The sequence below is a fragment of the Diceros bicornis genome, chromosome 34 (genome assembly GCF_020826845.1).
Source record: "Diceros bicornis minor isolate mBicDic1 chromosome 34, mDicBic1.mat.cur, whole genome shotgun sequence".
NCBI classification, from domain to species: Eukaryota; Metazoa; Chordata; class Mammalia; order Perissodactyla; family Rhinocerotidae; genus Diceros; species Diceros bicornis.
In genome coordinates, this window is record NC_080773.1 from 38,046,237 (window position 1) to 38,067,759 (window position 21,523).

The following is a 21,523-nucleotide window of genomic DNA, read 5'->3' on the forward strand; positions in this document are numbered from 1 at the left end:
TCTGTCTCCTCCTCTACACCATACGTGGGGCGGGGAGGTGGTTAGGAGAGTATCTCTGTTCACTCCCTTGCCGTGTGCCCTGTTCCTAGCACACAGTAAATGATCAAATATTTGTTATGGCTCAACTGCATCCTGGTGAACATCTGCTTTTTCCTCCCCCTCCCCTTTTTTTTTTTTTTGCTGAGGAAGATTGGCCCTGAGCTAACATTCGTGCCCATTTCCTCTACTTTATATGGGACACCGCCACAGCATGGCTTGACCAGCGGTGCTTAGGTCCGCGCCCAGGATCCGATTCTGCCAACGGGACGCCGAAGCGGAGCGCGCACACTTAACCGCTACGCCACAGGGCCGGCTCCTCCTTCATCTCTTTAAATAAACTTTTTAATGGCCTCTAACAGACCCACAGAAATGAGACACTGCAAAGGGAACAGCACAAATTGAGAAACAGAGCGTGATCAGCTCTCGGAAACCCTCCATGCCCCCTTCCGTCACTAGCCCTCCAAAATCTAATACATTAACGAATGTTAAATGTTCATGCAATTTCGGTGCATAGAAATATGCTTTAGGTGCAATGGCAGAGTAAAACAGGGAAGCCCCAGGCCTGCCCCTGTGCATGTCCAGCTGGGAGGCGCAGGCCCCGGGGTTTCAAGCCCGGGCCCCCACTCCAGCGCGGACCGACGGCATTCTGAAGTGGATGCCGGGACAGAAGCTCGGCCCCCACTCCGGTGTAGACAGACCGCATTCTGAGGTGGATGAGGGGGCAGAGGCTCGGCCCCCACTCCGGTGTAGACAGACCGCATTCTGAGGTGGATGAGGGGGCAGAGGCTGCGGCCCCCACTCCGGTGTAGACAGACCTGCATTCTGAGGTGGATGCGGGGGCAGAGACAGCGGCTCCCACTCCAGTGTAGACAGAGCGCATTCTGAGGTGGACGCGCGGGCAGAGGCTGCCGGACGCTGTCCGCCTGCCCGCCATCAACGCGCCGCCGCGTCGTGCTGACGCGGACCCTCAAGTGCGAGGCTGGGAAGACGATCTCCTACCATCCGGGTCCCCTCGGAACCCGCCGCACGCCCTTTTCGGGGACGGAAGCGCAGGTTACCTGCCGCCCGCGGAGCATCGCAGCCGCAGTCGCGTCCGGCCCCACCCAGCCAGGACCGCCTTGCCCGGGCCAGCGGCCTGAGCGCCCCCATTGGCCGACAGCCAGCTCGCCTCCATTGGCTGAAGAACAAGCGAGCGGAGGCTCCCATTGGTAGAAGGCTCGACGAACGAAGGCTTCCATTGGCCGGGCGCTGCGGCACGCCGCACGGCCTTCTGGGAGTTGTAGTCGCAGCGTCTCCTGCGCGGCCGCCATTGTTCTGCAGGCGGTGAGTCCAGCGGGTTTTGTGGCGGGGGAGGCTGTCGGGTTTAGGGTCGTCTCGGGCGCCTGTCCTCGACTTGTTGTTCCAGGATGGACCCCGAGGAGGGAGCGGCGGCATTGGCGATGGCTACAGGGCTGCCGGCGGAACGGCTTCAGGTAACAATAGTAATAATAACAACGATGGCAGCGGGCCCCGGGCCAAGCGTCTCCCGCAGATAGTGACCCTTAACCCTCGTAGCGCACGGTGAGCAGGGCACGGACCTTATACCCCTTTACACACGGGGAAACAGGCGCAGTCCGGGCGCGCCGACTGGCCCGGATGCTGAGGGGTGGAGTCGGGATTCGAACCCTGGCCCTCTGGTCCCCGAGTGCGCATGCTCCGCTGGTACCGGCCCCCCCCCCCCCACTCCCCCGCCGTTCTCGGATGCAGCTTAGGGTCGTTCCCGAGGATAGGGTGGCCCCGCTCCCGCCAATGCCCCTCCCCCGCCGCAAAGGCCGACCACCGTGATGACGGTAATAGTAACCATAGCGTCGGCCGGGCGCGGAGATAGCAAGTGTCATGGAGTAGAGATACCGTAATGTACGGAGTCGGCAGACCCCCACCGAGAGCCCCGCCCTGCAAGACCCCTTGCCTGGGGGCGAGGCACAACCCCGGGAGGTAAGGACGGGTCACCACGCACCGCGTTAGTGGGGCGGGAACGACTACCCGGGTACCCCCACGCGGGGCCGTGGGAACCGCAGTCCAGGGCGGTCAGTGCTTGCAAGGCCATCTGGGAAGCTCCAGCAACTCTAGACAGTGTGGCCGCTGCCTGTGTTCTCCAGAGGTGTCTCCACGTGGCAGGAACCAAAAATAATTCATCATTCGCGAAGCTCGGCATCTTTGAAATTATGTACTTCTTGTCTTTTTTGTTGTTGTTTGCGGGGGTGGGGGGGTGGGGGTTGCGTTATTTCAGATTTGGTACGCAAAGCTAAACTATTGTTAATCTTAGATTTACACGTTTTCAGATGTGTGTTATTGCAGATTTTCATGAAATGCACCCACACTGTAGTTTGCTTTTGCTGTGGATGGGGGTGGGGCAGGGAGTGAGCAGTGTCAAAGAAAACCAGAGCTGAACAGTAGTTGAAGCAGTAAAACCAGATTTTATTCAGCAATAAGGGGCAAAGAGACCTCAGTATAAAACTGGGCTCAATTCCAAATACAACAAGGAAAAGTGGGGATTTATAGTGTGGGGGGCAGGTAATTCTTGCTAAACTGACCTAATGGGATTCTAGCTGAAGCAGGCCAAGTGTAAGATATTACCTGGAGGATTGTGGGGGATGAGGGCTTAGAAAGGATATCAAGAATGATCAGGTATGGAGGGTGGGGATTCTGGCTAAACTGACTTGACAGATTTTTGGTAAAATTGGGTGATGGAAAAATGGGTGCGGAAGCCTAAAGGTCAAGGCCTAGTTGAGAAGAAGGTTCATGGGCCGGCCCGGTGGCTTAGTGGTTAAGTGCGTGCGCTCTGCTGCTGGCAGCCCAGGTTCGGGTCCCGGGTACGCACCCACGCACTGCTTCTCCGGCCATGCTGAGGCTGCGTCCCACATACAGCAACTAGAAGGATGTGCAGCTATGACATGCAACTATCTACTGGAGCTTTGGGGGGAAAATAAATAAATAAATAAATAAAAAGAAGGTTCAGAAGAGCCAGAATAAAGTTTATTCAAGGAGAGAGTCTTTGTCAGCAGTAAGAGAGGCTTAAGAGGAAGTGTATTAGTTGTCTGTTGCTGTGTAACAAATAACCCAAAAACTCAGAGGCCTAAAACAGTAATAAATATTATCTCACAGTTTCTGGTGATAGGAATCCCGGAGTGACTTAGCTGGTGGTTCTGGCCTGGCCTCATGAGGTTACAGTCAGGATGTCAGCCTGGACTGTTGTCACCTGAGACTTTACTGGGGCTGGAGGATCCACCTCCAAGATGGCTCACTCACATGACAGTTGGCCTCAGTTTCCCCCACGTGGGCCTCTCTGTGGAGCTGCTTGGGTGTCCTCACAGCGTGGCATCAGGCTTCCCACAGAGCGAGTGATCCAGGAGAGGGCAAGGTAGAAACCACAATGCCTTTTGTGACTTGGGTCAGAATTCACACTGTCTTTTCCATAGTATCCTATTGGTTACACAAGTCAAACCTGCTCAGAATAGGAGGGGACTACACAAGGGCAGGGGATCACGGGGGGCCGTCTTGAAGGCCGGCCACCACAGCAGGCGAGGACCAGAAGTGGAGGGCTTTAGGTTCAGTGTATTAGCTTCCTGTGCTGCTCTAACAGATTACCTCAAACTTGGTGTCTTAGAACAATACACATTTATTCTTACAGTTCTGGAGGTCAGAAGTCTGAAATCAGTGTCACTGGGCTGAAATCAAGGTGTGGGCAGAGCCAGCCTTCCTGTCAGTGCTCTAGGGGAGAATCTATTTGCTGCCTTTTCCAACTATGTGAGCTATAATCTTTGCATTCCTTGGCTCATGGCCCTTTGTCCATCTTCAAAGCCAGCAGCATAGCATCTTGCTTTAGAAGTCACATTGCCAGGCCGGCCCCGTGGCTTAGTGGTTGAGTGCACGCGCTCCGCTGCTGGTGGCCCGGGTTCGGATCCCAGGCGTGAACTGACGTACTGCTTCTCCGGCCGTGCTGAGGCCGCGTCCCACGTACAGCAACTAGAAGGATGTGCAACTACGACATACAACTATCTACTGGGGCTTTGGGGGGAAAATAAGTAAATAAAATCTTAAAAAAAAAAAAAAAGTCACATTGCTTTCTGCCTTCATAGTTAAATCTCACTCTACCTTCCCCTTAGAAGGACAGTTGTGATTGCACTTAGGGCCCACCTGGATAATCCAGGGTACTCTCCCCATCTTAAAATCTTTAATCACATCCACACAGTCCTTTTTGCCATTTATGGTAACATTCACAGGTTCTAGGAACTAGCATCCAGATATCTTTGGGGGCCATTATCCAGCCAACCATAGCCAGGATGAAAGGGGTCATCCTGTATTCAAAGGTGAGAAGGAGCCATTCAAGTGTTTTAAGCAGTAATAGCATGGGTTTGAGAAAAACCATTCAGGCATCTGAGGGATGGGGGTAGGAGCGATACTGAGAGCTAAGGCACTGGGAGGGGGACGGGGGGCCCAGTGACTGGGATGCTGGTTGAGGCTAGGGTGCCAGTCCACTGTGGGAGAGAGTGTGGAGGAGAGGGGTCTGTCATAGCCCATCCCTCCAGGCCCCCACAGTGCAGAGCAGGAGGAGGGCTGCAGGGGTCTGGTCTGAGGTGGAGCAGCAAGGAGTAGGCTCTTGCTAGAATTCCAGGAGGAGACCTGAAGGATTCATGCGATGACACTGAGAGGTCCCATGGCCTGGGTGGACCAGTACATGTGGACCCAGGGCCTAGGCTGTCACTGGCAACCCGTGCTCCGTGGGTGGTGATGGGTGGGGGCAGGAGGCACAGGGAGCAGGTGTCAGGGTTGGAGGACCTTCTGATTGGGAGGTGAGGATACAGGGATGGGAGTAGAGACCTCTATTTCCAACCAAAGGGTTCTGCGTGTTTCCTGCACGGTTTTTGTCAGAGTCACATGCCACTATACTGTAATTTCTTTAATATTTTTTAATTGTGTTTTTTCTTAAAAGAAAATACCCTTTTAAAATTGAGGTATTTAGTATGTGATTTTGATTTGCATTTCCCTGGTGGCTAATGATGTTGAACATCTTTTCATGTGCTTATTCACTGTTTGTATATTTTCTTTTATATCTTCTTTGAAGAAATATCTGTTTAGATCCTTTCCCCATTTTAGTGGGGTTGTCTTTATTATTGAGTTGTAAGAGTTCTTTGTATCTTCTAGATACAAGTCTCTTATCAGATATGTGATTTGCCATTATTATCTCCCATTATGTGGTTATCTTTTCACTTTCTTGATAGTGTCCTTTGGAGCACAAAAGTTTTTAATTTTGATGAAGTCCAATTTATTTATTTTTTTCTTTTGTTGCTTGTGCTTTTCCTGTCATATCTAAGAATCTTTTGCCAAATCTAAGGTTATGAATATTTATCTATGTTTTCTCTTTTTTTTTTTTTGTGAGATCAGGCTTGTGCTAACATCTGCCAATTCTCCTCTTTTTTTTTGCTGAGGAAGAATGGCCCTGGACTAACATCCATGCCCATCTTCCTCCACTTTATATGGGATGCTGCCACAGCATGGCTTGCCAAGCAGGGCGTCAGTGTGCGCCCGAGATCCGAACCCGCAAACCCCGGGCCGCCACAGCGGAGTGTGTGTGCTTAACCACTGTGCCACCGGGCCGGCCCCCTTTGATCCATTTTGAGTTAACTTTTATGTGTGGTTTGAGGTACAGGACCAACTTTACTCTTTTGAGTGTGGCTATTCACATGTCCTGTAGGAAGTGTTTTACAGTCGCTTAATCCCCATCACAGCTCCCAAGGAGTGATTCTTTGTAGACAAGGAAACAAGGAGGCAGAGGTGGATACCTGCCCTGTGCTTCTTGAGAAAGAAGTGGCAGAGCCAGACCTCTGATCCAGAAATATCTAGCTTTCGACCGTGGCCAGAGCCAGCCCAGAGAAGGGTTTCATTTGTGGGACACATTTTAGATATATTGCATCAACTTATAAAAATTGAAAGTTTTCACATAAAAACATGAGCTAATTTTTAGCTTCTCACCAGAGATTGGCAGTTCTGATGACACGGGGCCTGTGTTTCCCCATGATCAGATGGTTCTGATTCCCGGCTGCCACTTCAGACAGAGCACATATTACCCGTCTCCTGCAGTGCCGCCTCTCACAGGTTAAGTGCCCTTGTTGGCTCTTATGCTGGCCCGCTTCGGTGGCTTGTGAGCCTGCTCAGTCCCTGGAGGCAGGTGGGTTTCTGACTCTAACTGAACACCCCTCTTTTCAGGGAGGATGATGGGCCTTGCTTTGAATCAGAGGATTAGTTAGTGTATCAGTTAACTGTTGCTGTGTAACAAACTATCCCAAAACATAATGACTTAAAACAGTAACCATTCTTTAGCCCACAAATCTATGAGTCAGCAGTTTGAACTGGTCTCTGGCCTGTGGCCCCCACACCTGTCTGAGGTCAGTTGTAGGTCAGCTGTGATTCGCTTGGATCTTGCCTGGATACTGTCACGTGCCCTCGTGGTACAGCTCACACCTGCATGCAGCAGCCCAGTAGGTGCCCGGTAAGACCTGACTCGCCTCACTCAGAACGTGCACTCTTTCAGGACACCAGCCTGTCCGTCTTCTTCCCCACTCCTCCTCCTGTTACCCAGAGTGCTGGTGGGGACGGTTCACCTGATCGAGAGTGTGTGTGATGTTTCAGGAGCCGGTGACCTTCCGGGACGTGGCTGTGGACTTCACCCAGGAGGAGTGGGGGCAGCTGGGCCCTGCCCAGAGGACCCTGTACCGGGACGTGATGCTGGAGACCTTTGGTCACCTGCTCTCTGTGGGTAAGCCCCACCTCCCGAGCTGACGATCAGATTCCTGTGGTGACTTATTCTTTGTGGGTCGTGGGTCATAGGGCCTCTGAGGTGTAAGGGCTTGACCTTGGGCTGGGTATTAGGGACCTTGGGTCCTCATTCCCTGTGGGACATGCAGGCAGGGGAGTTCTTGTCCCAGTGCAGAGCCTTCACCTTGTTGGGAGGCGTCTCTGCATCCCCGTGGTCAGGAGTCTAGGGCTGGAGCCGGGCTGGTTCTTTCTCCCCAGAGCAGACCCCACATCCTGTGTCTTTCCTGTTTCCAGGGCCTGAGCTTCCCAAACCCGACGTCATCTCCCAGCTGGAGCAAGGGGCTGAGCTGTGGGTGGCGGAGAGAGGAACTGCCCGGGGCTGCTGTCCAGGTGAGACCCTCCGAGCAGGACCCTCAATAGGGGCAGCCCAGGAAGTGACAGCAGACAGGCTGCCTGGAAAGGGTGGTGTGTTGGGGTCCCCGAGACCACCTGCCGACCCAGAGATTACAGCGAAAGGATAGAGGAGAGTCAGCAGAGGGAAAAGGCAGATGGGGGCGAAGTGCAGAGGAAGCCAAGCGCAAGCTTCCCAAGTCCTCTCCTGGCGGAGTCACCCCAGACGAGCTGCGTCATCCCCAGCAGTGGCTGTTGACAACACGGGAGAAATGCTGGCTACCAGGGGAGCTTGTTAGAGGCTCTGCCAGGGGTTTTTATTGGAGGCTGGTCACGTTGGCACCCCCTGCCTGGCACAGACCACGATTCCAGACCCCCAGGAGAGTGCAGATGTTCGCCATAAACTATATTGTTGGTCCAAAAGGTTTGGGCGCAGTGAGCTGCTCTTATCGATTAGGGTGGTGGGAACTCTCCCGAAATCCAAGTTCCCAAACTAGCCAAGGCCAACCTTGAAAGCTGGCCCTCTGAGGACAGCAGCCTCGGGCCACCCTGTCAGCTCTTCCCTGCACATGGGGTCTGGGCCCTGTGCTCTAGTCCCCTGCCTGGAGTGCTCCCCGCGCTCCATGGCCTCCTCACCTGTGCTCCCCTTTCTCAGAGGCCGTCCACCTCTTCTCCAGGGGTCAGAATCCTGCCCCTTCCTCCCTTTCATATTCCCTCTCTCACCAGCCTTCTCAGCAGGCCCTTTCCACAGGACCATTTCTGATGTGTGAACTTGCCCTTCATCTTCTCCATTTCCTTCTTGCCTGCCCCATTCTGTAAATCGGTTCCCCACACCTTTCTGTTCTCTTAGCAATAAGGATTGTGTTCAGCTGTAAATACCTGAAAACTGTGGTAGAGCAGCTCAGAGAGAGTCATTTTTCTCACAAAGCAGGAACCCAGAGGCAGCCACTGCTGGCTCTGGCTCAGCATTCCGCTGATGCCAGGGCTGAGGATCTGATTTTTCTGCCCTTTCCTTGGGATTATGGTGTGGCTGCCACAGCTCTGACCATCACATCTGTGTTCCAGGCAGGGGGAGAGGGAATTGGGAACAATGGTGCCAGTCACATTTGTCCTGTTTTATCAGAACTTCGGATGTTGTCCATTGAGGTCTCCTTGGTCAGGACTGGGTTGCATCCACCTGCCCTCACCCCAACTGCTAGGGAGGCTGGAAAGGGGGTCTGGATTGTCATAATTGGCTTATGCAGGTGCAGTCCCTTCCCTAGGGCTGGGGCGTTGGTACCCTGAGCACATTTTTCGAGAAGTGGGCTAATGGCCACGGGATGCCCAACCAGCAGCACCTGCGGCCCCGCCTTCTGCTGCCGGGCTTTCTGATCACCAGGGAATCACAGGTTCCTCCACCATGGAGGTGGCCCGTCGCCCTGGTGTGGGCAGTGTGTCTGCAGCAGATGCAGGACTACAGGTGACCGTCTCCTCTGGGGCTGTGGAGCCTACAGCGCCCACACATCTGACAGCTTCCAGCCCCCACTGCTGGCCTGCACCCCTGGGTCCTGAGCTGACTCCTGCCAGGCCAGCCCCTTCTGGCTCCTTTGGTCTGAGCAGGCCATAGAATTCACCCATTTATTTATTTATTTATTTATTTTTGTGAGGAAGATCAGCCCTGAGCTAACATCTGCCAATCCTCCTATTTTTTTTGCTGAGGAAGCTTGGCCCTGGGCTAACATCCGTGCCCATCTTCCTCTACTTTATATGGGACGCCGCCACAGCATGGCCTGACAAGTGGTGCATCAGTGTGCACCCGGGATCTGAACCTGGGCTGCCAGCAGTGGAGCACACTCACCTAACCGCTACGCCACAGGGCCGGCCCCGAATTCATCCATTTAAAGTGTACAATTCAGTGGTTTTGAGTATATTCACAGATTGCTTATCCATCACCACTGTCTAGTTCCAGAACATTGCATCTCCCCAAAAGTCACCCATTAGCAGCACTATGATTTGTTTCTACCCACAGAACACTTCTGACACTGAATGTGTGGGTTTTCTCCACACTGACAACCAATTCTCCAACTCTCCAGATACTAGCTGCGTGTCCAGTGATTCAGTCCAGTTCTGGCAGTTATCTTGTGGTTGGCACAGACCCCACAGCTTAAGGACTCAGTCCCGTAAGACCACCCCACTTCAGACGTCAGTCAATCAGGGCTCCCCAGGCTTCTGACAAACTGGCTATAAGTTGGGGGTTCCCACAACCCCTCCTCAGGTTCAGTAATTTGTTAGGACAGCTCACAGAGCTCAGGGAAACAAATTTCTTGATTTATTATAAATGATATTTTAAAGGATACAAATGAACAGCCAGAGGTCAGGGGTGGGGCTGAAAGTTCCAACCCCCTAATCACATGGTTGGTTCCTCTGGCTACCAGCTGCCATCCTGAAGCTACCCAGGGACCTCCAAGAGTCACCTCATTAGCATAAACTCATGGTTGATGGGGGCTTATTATGAAGCACAAATGACGTTCTTCTCACCCGTTTCCAAGGAAATTCCAAGGGTTTTAGGTGCTGTGTGCTAGGAACTCAGGATGAAGACCAAATATATATTTCGAATTACATGACAATATCACAAAGCGATCACTGCCTGTCACCCGTTCCTTCTAGCCTCTGGCAACGGCTCATCCAGTTTTGGTCTGTGGATTTGCATATTCTGGATATTCCACTTAGGTGGGATCTTACACTATGTGGCCTTGTATGTGTGGCTTCTTTCATGAGTATAGTGTTTTCAAGATTCAGTCATGTTGAGGCTCGAATCAGTACTGCATTCCTTTCTATGGCTGAGTAACATCTGTTGTGTGGACAGACCACATTTATTTATCTGTTCATCCGTTGATGACATTTGGGTTGTTTCCACTTTTTGACTCTTATTAATAGTGCTGCTGTGAACATTCCTGCACGAGTTTTTGTGTGGACTGACTCGTGTATTTTTATTTTTTTATTTTTTTGTGAGGAAGATCAGTCCTGAGCTAACATCCGATGCTAATCCTCCTCTTTTGGCTGAGGAAGACTGGCCCTGGGCTGACATCCGTGCCCATCTTCCTCTACTTTATATGGGACGCCGCCACAGCATGGCTTGACAAGCGGTGCGTCGGTACACGCCCGGGATCCAAACCTGCAAACCCCAGGCCGCCGAAGCGGAGCGCGAACACTTAAGCACTTGTGCCACCGGGCTGGCCCCCTGACTTGTGTTTTTATAAGATCCCTCTGGGTGCTGGGTGGAAAGTCCAGTTTGGGGGCCAGAGGCGAGCGAGAGCAGGGGCCTGCCACCCGGCCAGCCTTGGCTCCCCCAGCACCTCTCCCCTAGCCCAGCTCCTGGTCATTCCCTCTGTCAGAAGCCTGTATTTTTGAGTACCTGCTACCTGTCAGCTCTAGGTGCTGGCTGTGGACATAACTGGTGTGGTGAGATGGATCCTGAGTGAATGAATATGTAGAGTGTGCTGTGGACAGAGTTCCAGCAGGTGAGGGGGCTTCCGAGGGCTAGGGGCGAGCAGGGAAGCCTGGCCCCCAAAGATGTCCACGTCCTAATCCCCGGAACCTGTTCTGCTGGATTATCAGGCGGCCCATTATAATCAACGGTCCTTGTGTGAGGGAGGCAGGAATAGAGATGTGACGTCAGAGACAGACTTGAAGATGCTAGGCTGCTGGCTCTGGAGGTGAAGGAAAGGGCTGAGGAATGCAGGTACCTCGAGAAGCTGGAAATGGCGAGGCAACGATCCTCTCCTGGATCCTCCGGGAGTGCAGCCTACCGACACCTCGATTATAGGACTTCTGGCTTGCAGACCTGTAAGAAAATAAGTGGGTGCCGTTGTTAGGTGCTAAGCCTGTGGTAAGTTGCTACAGCAGCCATGGGAAACTAAGACACCTTCACTTCACTGCACCATAAGGAGGGGAGAGCCTGTGCTTGCTTGAGGGGCCATTCTTGTTCTGGAGGATTCCGGGACTGGGGCTGGTCCTCCCACGGTTTCCTGAAGACATGTGGGCACTTCCACTTGGGAATCTGGCCTGTCCAACTTAGGGTTTCTAAACTGGGCTCCTTGTCTCCCCCCAAGTCTGCTCCTTCCTTGCTCTGTTCAGTGTCTCCCTCCCTGGCTCCTGAGGGCAGGGCTTCCGTCTGTCAGGGTCACTGCTTTGTCCTAGCACCTGGGCTTTGCGGGCCGCGTGCAATCTCAGTATTTGTTTTCTGTCACTGCTGTAACAAATTACCGAGAACTCTGCTGCTTAAAACAACACACATTTATGATCTCACAGTTGTGTCAGTCAGACCCACTGCTTTGTCTGCTCCGGGTCTCACAAGGCCAAAGTCAAGGTGTCAGCTGGGCTGGGGGTGCTTATTGGGAGGCTTGGGAAGAATCCGAGGCAGCTCACTCAGGCTGTTGGCAGGATTCAGTTCCACGTGGTCGTAGGACTGAGGTTCCTGTTTCCTTGCAGACTGTCAGCCAAGGGCTGTTCTCGGCCTCGAGAGAAGCTGCTTGTTTCCCTCTGCACTGCCAGCCTCTCCCTTCTGCCTCCTTCTCCTGCTTTTAAGGGTTCAGGATTGCTCTGGGCCCACCCTGATAATCCAGCATCCTCTCCCTATTTTAAGGTTGAAGGTCAGCTGGTGAGTGACCTTCATGTCACGTGTAGACTCTCTTCACAGCACTACCTAGGTGACTGCCTGATTGACAGCTTTAGAATTCTGCCTGTCTCTGTCACATATTCTTCTAATTTCTTCAGCCCTTTAAAAACATAAAAACCGTTTGTAGCTTGGGGGCTGTAGTTTGCCGGCCCCTGATTTACCTGGACCCATGGCAGATGCCTAAGAAATTTTTGTTGAAAGAATGAATGAGTGAAGCTGTGTTTGCAGAAGGGGCACTTGGTGTCAACATAAGAGCAGAATTGGGATTTGCCTGGAGGCAGGGCACGTAGGTAGGACATAGGCCTCTCTGTTTTTTCCGAGGACCTCTCAGAGCTCTTCGGTTTTCTTTCAGGCTGGGAGCCTGGACCTGAAGGCCGAGTGCCACCCAAGGAACAGGGCCTTCCTGAGGAGGAGTCATCTGGTGTCTTGGAAGGGGAAGGCTTCCTGAGGGATGTTCCCTGTCCCGCCACACTAGGGGAAGACGGGGGATGTGAAGGCCAGGTAAAGACACCTGAGGAGAATTCAAAGCAATTGGAATTTAGCCTCGAGGAAGCACCAGTTGAAGATGGAGGCTACAAAAGTCTCGGACTTGGAGAAAACTGTGTCCTGAGTTCAGACCTAAATCCATTCCTGGAGATAACTAGGAGAGAAGGTTTCTGTACTTACGACTCACAGGTTACAGACTCAGAGTGTAAGTCAGGCTTAGTTAGTCAGCAGACAGGCAACTCAGGAGGACAGCCGTGTGACAGCAGCGACTGTAGCAGAGCTTCCAGTCAGGCCGTTCCTGTTTTGGAACTTGCGCGTAGCCAGATACAGGATAAGCCCTACAAGTGCACGGACTGCGGGAAGTCCTTTAACCATAACGCACACCTCACAGTGCATAAGAGGATCCACACGGGAGAGAGACCTTATATGTGCAAAGAGTGCGGGAAAGCCTTCAGCCAGAACTCCTCCCTGGTTCAGCACGAGCGCATCCACACGGGAGACAAGCCCTATAAGTGTGCCGAGTGTGGGAAGTCTTTCTGCCATAGCACACACCTCACTGTCCATCGGAGAATTCACACCGGAGAGAAGCCCTACGAGTGTCAGGACTGCGGGAGGGCCTTCAACCAGAACTCCTCCCTGGGCCGGCACAAGCGGACACACACCGGGGAGAAGCCGTATACCTGCAGCGTGTGTGGGAAATCCTTCTCGAGGACCACGTGCCTGTTCCTGCACCTGAGGACTCACACTGAGGAGAGGCCCTATGAGTGTAACCACTGTGGGAAGGGCTTCAGGCACAGCTCCTCCCTGGCCCAGCATCAGCGGAAGCACGCTGGGGAGAAGCCCTACGAGTGCCGCCAGAGGCTGATCTTTGAGCACTCGCCAGCTCTAACCAAGCACGAGTGGGCAGAAGCCCTGGGCTGCGATCCACCTTTGAATCCAGGCCAGAGGGCTCCCCGGAGCGACAGGCCCTTCAGGTGTAATCAGTGTGGGAAGTGTTTCATTCAGAGCTCCCACCTCATCCGGCACCAGATAACTCACACCAGAGAGGAGCCCCGTGGACGGAGCCGGCGTCGTGAGCAGCCCTTTGGCCGGAGCTCGCACCTCAGCCGGCATCAGCATCAGCACCTGCACTCAGGCGAGAACCCTGGGGGCGAGACCAAGGCGGGACAGCCTGCAAGTCGTGCGCTCGCCCTGTTTGACATCCACGAAATCATGCAAGAGAAAAACCCAGTGCACGTTATCGGGGTGGAAGAGCCTTCCGTGGGCACATCCGTATTATTTGACATCAGAGAATCCACGTAGGGGAGAAACTCTACAGAAGACTTTTGAACCACAGGTACAAAAATGTGGTAAGTCCACATATTGTATTCACGGAAAGGGGTACATGGGTAGACATGCCAAATGTGACCTCTGATGTCCTAGGGACATGGTGCTTCCTGACACCTGAGATGGTGGTTCTCGAGTCTGTCAAGCCCAGTGCCCCTTTAACCACAGATATTTTGTCTGTTCCCTCTATTACCATGAAATGAATTCATAGATACTGTAGCCTACACACGTGTAATGTCAAAAAATCAGTATACAGCCCTGTTTTGTAAAAGATAATAAAAGGAAAGTAATTTATGACAGAGTCAAGTGTCCTGGGTTGGTGCAGTATTTCTCCAAGGGACTGTGTGTGTTGTTACACCCAGTAATCCCGGGCATTGCCTCTTGCTTGCCATCTGACACACGGGGTCTGGTGTTGGCCACGGAAATATTGTGAGGGGCCTTCCTGTACAGGATGTGATTTTCCAAAGTGGTGACTAACTCTTGCAAAGTTTTGGACAGAACAAAATGCTGTTGCATTTCTGGAAGATTCTGTATAAAATTCTAAGCATGCAAGAATTAATTTGTGTTAATTTTTTGTTTTTTTTTAAGATTTTATTTATTTATTTTTTTCCCCCCCAAAGCCCCAGTAGATAGTTGTATGTCATAGCTGCACATCTTTCTAGTTGCTGTATGTGGGACACGGCCTCAGCATGGCCAGAGAATCGGTGCGTCGGTGCGCTCCCGGGATCCAAACCCTGTCTGCCAGCAGCGGAGCGTGCGCACTTAACCGCCAAGCCACGGGGCTGGCCCTAATTTGTGTTAATATGTGAAGTTGACTTAGGATCTCAGTTCATATATTACGAACAGGTTGTTTCACACATACAGGGGCCATTTCTGCACCTCACAGTCATTAGAGCACGCTTGGCTCCTGCCCACACGTCAGCCACACTCGTGCCCAAATCAAATGACAGAGAAGCCCCCAGGAAGTCCCACAGCATTCCCTGGGGGTGTCACAGCTCCTGCGGAAAACCATTGCCTTAGCACAGCCAGTGTTGCTGTACACCAGAGGTTCTCAGTCGGGAATGGCTCTGCCCCCAGGAGACATTCGGTGATGTCTAGAGACGTTTCTGGTTGTCATGACTGGTGGAAAGGGAGGGTACCACTGGCATCTAGTGGGTAGAGGTCAGGGATGCTACTAAACATCCTATAATGCCCGACAGCCCCCTCAACAAAGAATTATCTCTCCCTGAATGTGCCAAGGTAGAGAAACCATGCCGAGCACTGCAGCCAGCTTTTTCCAAACTTTGAAAATTGATTGATCAGGGCTGTACTAACAATCCTGTATGTTTGATTTTAACAATTGACATCATTAGCTAATTTATGCACGACGTGTTTTTTCAGGTTTTTTTTTTCACCATTTTGCAGCATTCATAATTGGTGAAAAGAAGAGAATCCACTTATTTTTCTGAGTAATCTAAATTTTAGCATTTTATTGTGGACATTGCAAAACACAGATAATATATTTTCACTGGTACCCTTACCTGCCACAGGATTATTTTCACCTCAGTCCCAGAAATCATGTCATTTCATCTGTTCTTGTGAATATATCTCTAAAAGGAAAGACTTAGGTTGGACCATGGGACAAAGCCATTTTCATAATAATTCTGAGCCGTCATTTGCCTTTTGGCCGTGTTGGTGTCTCACCGGGGCAGCAGCGGGTGTGGGTGAAACTGCCAGGGACTGAGGCCCCAGGCCGTGTTCATGTTCTTCCTCACTGGGCATTGCAGTAAAGAAAAAAATGCTCATTTCACATAGGAATGTGATGAAGCAGGAAAAATTATTAATTTTATTAAATCTCAAGTAAAACTATTGCTTTTATCACATCTAAACAGAAATAACAGTAATGCCTCAAAATATCATCCAGTATCTAGTGTTCACAGGTTGCCTCATGACTTTGTTTTGTTTTCTCCTTGGTTTGTTCTGATCATGATCTAAACAAGATCCACACAGTGCATTGGTTGATATTTTTCTTAGGTATCTTCATCTCTCTGTCTCCTTTCTTTTTTAGTCTCTTCTTTTTTGGGGGAAAAGAACAACAGGGTACCCCAAGTGCTGTCCCCATCCCGAGCCTGCCCGTCAGGTCCTCCTCGCTCCGGCTGGTGGGATGACTTTTGATGGGGCGTCACGCCCCAGGCTGTGCTGAGGGGCCTCGTGAACCGTGTGACCCCCTCTCCTCTCAGGTCATCTCCCAATCTTGCATGGGGTCTCTGCTGGAGGTCTCAGTTGTCAGTGCCAGGGAAAGCCGGACCCCTGAGGAAATGGTTTATTTTTATACGATGCAAGATATTCGAACATGGCCATTTTAATGTCCGCAGTCAGAAACTTCTTATCATCTTGCTTTCCTCCGACTTGACTCCTGAGGAAAGCAAAGCTCTCTGATTTTGTCTGTCTCTTCTTGAGCTAAAGAAGGACACTGTGATGAGGTGTGATCCCTGGCGTCTAGCAGCACAAGGGATAAAAAAACCAGACTTTAAACCTACTGCCCAGTTTCTACCCTAAAATGAAACAAGTCATGGACTATCGGTGAGCACCACGCCTGTCCCGCGGGGCGCCGAGTTCTGTGCTCCATTGTATAGAACGGCGGCGTTTTGTTTGTGTGCTTGCAGTTCCCATGGCAGTTGCCTCCTAGTGAAGTTAAACATAGACCATAAACATCAAAAATCGGAAGGACGGAAAATTGATCACAGCACATCTCAGCTTGTAGAAATTGGTTTCCCAAAAATACCCGCAGAAGGGGTGCTGGGTTGGCAGAGCGTAGAGCTGCGTGGCTGAATCGTCGTCCTAGAAGGAGACAGCAGCAGGTCTCTGGCAGTTGAGCTGCATGATCAGCACTCTCGCTGCCAGAGCAGCACGGTTGAGTGTCAGAGCTCGGTCCAAACTTCTCGTGTCCACTATTGTCCTTTGGATGCTGTGTGTCACAGCTGATGCAGTTTCCATTGTGGCAGAGCTGGCTTCCAGGATGCTCAGAGCCAGCTGTGCAGCCCGTCTCTAGAGGTTCTGCGAGACCCCCCGAGGCCCTGGTTTGTTGCTCTGCACCCTCCTGTCCTCTGGGCCTGTCCTCACGTATTTTCCTTGTCAGCTGCCACTTTTTACGGTGACTCTGTCCTCGTACCTTGGCCTGCACCACTTTCTATTTCATTCGTAGTGGATAACCTTCATTTACTAGCTGGGAAAAGGGGTGTTTTGAGACAGACAGTGCCTCAGTCTTAGTTCTGTGAGGTAGTACCATTTTACATAGAAGGAAAATATGGCACAGGACAAAGGTAACTAGTAACTGGAACAAAGCTAACCATCCCAAGGTTATACAGCTAGGAGTGGAGGTAGATTTTGAACTCAATACCCAGTTAACGGTGGCTTAAGCAAATTAGGCTTTGTTCAAGTGCTGTGCATTCAGTGGCTCACTGATGTCAGAGGCAGGGTTTTCTTCAGATTTCTCAGCCTTTCCCTCATGGTCACAGGAAGACTGCTGCAGCGTCAGCCATTGCATCCACAATCAAGACTGGAAGCAGACAGGGAAGGGCAGGCCAACACTCATCTCTGATGAGCTTTCATAGAAGAGGCTGTTCCAGAAGCCTCTAGCAGATGCCCACTTCTGTCTCATTGGCCAAGGCTAGCTCACAGGGCCACCCTTACTAACGAGGGCCTCGGAAAGCTAGTGTTTAGCCTCTCTAAGCTCTGGTGGAGACCTGTGCCCGCAGAGGAGGTCTGGGAAGTGGGGGTGGATAGGCAACTAGCAGCGTCTGCCGTCTTTCTTGTCTGGTCTTTCCTTGGAAGAATTGTTGGTGCTCCCCGTTGCCTGGTCAGGTGCCGCCACCTCGGCGTCTCTTCACCTGCTGGATTGTCCAGCCTGCTGGCCAGGCCCTCCTTACAACCCTCAGTCCCCTGGCGTTCTGGGATGCTGCACTCTTCTGGATTCCTTCCACCTTTTGAGGGGCTGCTCGTTCTCCCTCTCTTCTTAAATGTTGGGGTCCCCAGGGCATTGTCCTGGGGGCCCATCTTGTGCTTCACACCCTCCCCAGCTGTCCTCCTCCACACTCGTGGCTTTGCACTGCTCACTCCCAAATCTTGGTCTCGGGTGCCGAGTTCTGAACTTAAGGCTGGAACAGCAGCTGTGTGCTGTGGGTGGCTCCCCCTGGATGTGCCACAAGCTCCAAGAACACAGCCTTCGCAGAACAAAATGTCCTTTTCCAATCCACACCAGTTCCCCTGGCCCGGGCCTTTCATAGGGCATGTGGCCGTCCATCAGCCCATCCCTGAAGGCAGGAGACAACTGTCCTGTTGGTCTCACCATCTAAACCTCTCGGCTCTCTTCTCTTCATCTGGTTTCCACTACCGCTCCTGGGGCAGGATGACCCTGAGGAAAGAAGTGACGTGTCACCAACTGGCCCAGCCACCAGAGCCCCACTTTTGACCGTTCCTTCTCATTGCCCCATCAGTGGTGTGGGGTGCAGGCTCAGGAATGCTCCAAAGGCCGGTGCCCTCTGGTGGGGGAGGCCCAGCTGTAGCTTCCCAGTTCTGGACAGCTCGGGAGGCTGGGCCTCGATTGCCCCGTTCCCTCCACCTTGGCCCCCAGAATGGCAGCTCCTGAAGGGTCAGGTTTCCACAGTTCTCACAGTGGACGCTGGGTGAGCCGAGGTCACGATGGCCTCACTGGGTAAGCTGGGAACAAGCTCAACACTGTTGGCACTCACTTCCCTCTCCCGATGTCAGAGATCTCGGCAAATTTTCCACTGTTCGTTTCAGGTCACATTTTCTTCTTTCTTTTTTTTTTTTTGTGAGGAGGACCAGCCCTGAGCTAACATCCAATGCCCATCCTCCTCTTTTTTGCTGAGGAAGACTGGCCCTGGGCTAACGTCCGTGCCCATCCTCTTCTACTTTATATGGGATGCCGCCACAGCATGGCTTAACAAGCGGTGTCGGCGCACGCCCGGGATCTGAACCGGCGAACCCCGGGCTGCCACAGCGGAGCGTGCTGCACTTAACCGCTTGCACTACTGGGCAGGCCCCTAGGTCGCAATACATGGTTTTATCAGTTTATAGAAGTAAGGCAAATTAATTGTAGCAAAACCTGAAAGATGCACAAAAGTAAAAGAATACACAAGAGTATGAAGATATATTTAAATTTTAATCCCTCATACTCCCACCATCCAGAGATGGTCATTACCATTAAGATTTTGTTAATTTTCCTTGTAATTATTTCTTAAAATATACATGTGTGTGTACATATAGTGTACACTAAATCTTATAGATACACAAAAATATATATATGTAGTTATCTTGTGTTTAGAAAATTGGAATCCCTTCTGGTTCTCTTGTGACACATACTTCTTACTATATTTTGAGCATTTTCCTCTGACAGTGCATTTCATGTAGCTTTTTAAATAAACTTTCAGGAAAATTGTAGCAATGTGACCTCCACCCAGCACTTTACCAGCCTTGACTTTTATCCAAAAAGTAGCTCAATTTCCAGCTAAAGGTGGGGAGGGAGGGTGTATTGCTATTTATAATAAGAAGGTTTCCTCCACATTTCCAGGGGGAGTATAAATTGATACAGCCTTTGTGGAAGGCAGTTTATCAGTTGCTATCTAAATTACAAACACAAACCCTTTGTCTCAGTAGACCTCTTGCTGGGAATGAATCCTACAGATATATTTGTACAGGTGCAGACTGTTTGTACATGGTTTTCACTATGGTATTGATTTCAAAAGTAAAAATTTGGAAATAACCTCACTGTCCCTCATGGGGAACTGACTAAGTGATGTATGGTGGAAGGTACACAGCCTTAAAAATGGGGCCTGTCTTTATGTACTAATGTGGGAAAGATCTCTCAGATACCTTGGTAAGAAAAAAGGTGTAAACTACAGTGTATAGTATGTTTCCACTTGTGTAAAAAGGAAACATTTGCTTACACACACACACACACAATCTCTGAAGGGTACAAAGTAACCAGGCGTAGTTGTCGTTCTTGGGGAGGAGAAATGGGGGGGAAAGGATGAGGAATAATTTTTCTCTATATCTGATATTTTTGGAATTTTGAAACGTGAAAGTATTACCAGTTCAAAAAATAAATTTAAATTAAAAATCTCAACTCTTTCAAATTAAAGTTTGATAATTTGTTTCGTTATTTACTGTCTGTCTCCCCCACTAAAACGTCTGCGTGACTGTGCATCTTGGCCACAGCTGTTCTGTATACACACGTGCGTGTAAATGGATGTGTTAATGGAACCAGCTGAGTGTAAAGTAGCTTTGACTCAGTGAAGGTTCCTGGAAGCTGCTTGTAGCACATGAATTTCCAAGTTATTTTATTAAATTCCGTATATCAGCCAGCCCAAATTATGACAGCCCACACACAAATTGTGGCCAATAGCCAAGACCCCCATTTTCAATATCTCCTTGCACATCCTTAGAGCTATTCAAGTCCTTTCCCAAAAAGGTAATTGGGAAGAAATCTGCATCCAGTCTGAAAAGCAGTCTCCCAGTTCTCTTGTAAGGAGATCCAAGGTGAACATCTAGAATGTGCTGTCCTGTGTGGTAGTCACTAGCCACATGTAGCTATTTAGATGTAATTTTATTTTATTTTATTTATTTTTTTTTTGTGAGGAAGATCAGCCCTGAGCTAACATCCATGCCAATCCTCCTCTTTTTGCTGAGGAAGACCGGCTCTGAGCTAACATCTATTGCCAATCCTCCTCTTTTTTTCTCCCCAAAGCCCCAGTAGATAATTGTATGTCATAGTTGCACATCCTTCTAGTTGCTGTATGTGGGACGCGGCCTCAGCATGGCCCGACAAGCGGTGCGTCGGTCCGGGATCCGAACCCAGGCCGCCAGCAGCGGAGCGCGCGCACTTAACTGCTAAGCCACGGGGCCGGTCCCAGGTGTAATTTTAAATTAACCAAAATTAAAAATTGTTTCTCAGTCACACTAGCCACATTTCAACTGCTCACTACAAATAGAACATTTCCATCATCTCAGAAAGTTCTTTTGGACAGTGCTGATCTAATGGTAGCTGGCTGAGAGAATTTTTTTTTTAATTCCCCTTGTGATCAGCTGACTAGTGGGCATGAAGAAGGGCCTGCACTTCAGGAGTCAGCTGCTCCACCAGGTCACACAGGCCTCTGCTCATGGGTGAAGTTTTCATGTCCCTACATTCATGTCCTACATCCAGGGACGTCCCTTAATTAAGGAAGGTAATTTGCATCACACAGGGCCTATCCATTATTGATTTTTTTAGGGAGTCATGGATATACAGAAAAATGCATGTACAGACATTCATTGCATATGTTTATAGTAGCTCAATTTCCAGCTAAAGGTGGGGTGGGAGAGTGTGATCGTGATCTATGAGAAACACATATTTGGTCTTTATCCCCGTTTCTGGCACAGAGCTCCTACAATGCTTGGAATTTCCTAATTGATGGGAGGTTGAATTACTCGCCAATGATTTAATCAATCGTGCCTATGTAACGAAGCCCCTATAAAACCCAAAAGGTCAGGGTTTGGAGAGCTTCCAGGTTGGGGAACACGTGGACATGCTGGGAAAGTGGCGCCTCTGGCGCCTGGAGAGTGCATGGAAGCTCTGTGCTCCTTTCCCCATAGCCTGCCCCATGCATCTCTTCCATCTGGGCGTTCCTGAGTTATATCCTTTTGTAATCAACCTGCAGTTTAGTAAGTAAACGAGTTTCCTGGAGTCTGTGAGCCGCTCTAGCAAATTGATGGAACCCGAGGAGACGGTTGCAGGGACCTGGATTTATAGCCAGTCCCTCAGAAGTATAGCCAGTCCAGGTAACAACCTGG

The 21,523-nt window shown here is 50.8% G+C and overlaps 1 protein-coding gene across 3 annotated transcripts; it reads left to right on the forward strand.

The window, feature by feature from the left end:
- Positions 1–1,345: 1,345 nt before the first annotated feature.
- Positions 1,346–14,248, forward strand: ZNF8 (zinc finger protein 8). Of its 3 annotated transcripts, none has more exons than XM_058530639.1 (5): positions 1,346–1,511; positions 4,302–4,388; positions 6,709–6,835; positions 7,129–7,224; positions 12,234–14,248. In XM_058530639.1, exons 1-5 carry the CDS (start codon positions 1,446–1,448, stop codon positions 13,667–13,669), a joined length of 1,812 nt encoding a protein of 603 aa, XP_058386622.1. In that variant the 5' UTR covers positions 1,346–1,445; the 3' UTR covers positions 13,670–14,248. The 3 variants fall into 3 exon arrangements, with proteins under 3 accessions (XP_058386622.1, XP_058386623.1, XP_058386624.1); XM_058530641.1 differs by lacking the exon at positions 1,346–1,511 and adding an exon at positions 1,519–2,013; XM_058530640.1 differs by lacking the exon at positions 4,302–4,388 and having other exon boundaries at positions 1,347–1,511.
- The last annotated feature ends 7,275 nt before the right edge of the window (positions 14,249–21,523 follow it).

Bases quoted from the DNA above. Each gene is read 5' to 3' on its own strand.
- ZNF8 (XM_058530639.1), top strand. From the start codon at position 1,446: ATGGACCCCGAGGAGGGAGCGGCGGCATTGGCGATGGCTACAGGGCTG. The intron at 1,512-4,301 runs GTAACAATAGTA...TAACATTCACAG, and splicing joins TGCCGGCGGAACGGCTTCAG to GTTCTAGGAACTAGCATCCA. The intron at 7,225-12,233 runs GTGAGACCCTCC...GTTTTCTTTCAG, and splicing joins TGCCCGGGGCTGCTGTCCAG to GCTGGGAGCCTGGACCTGAA.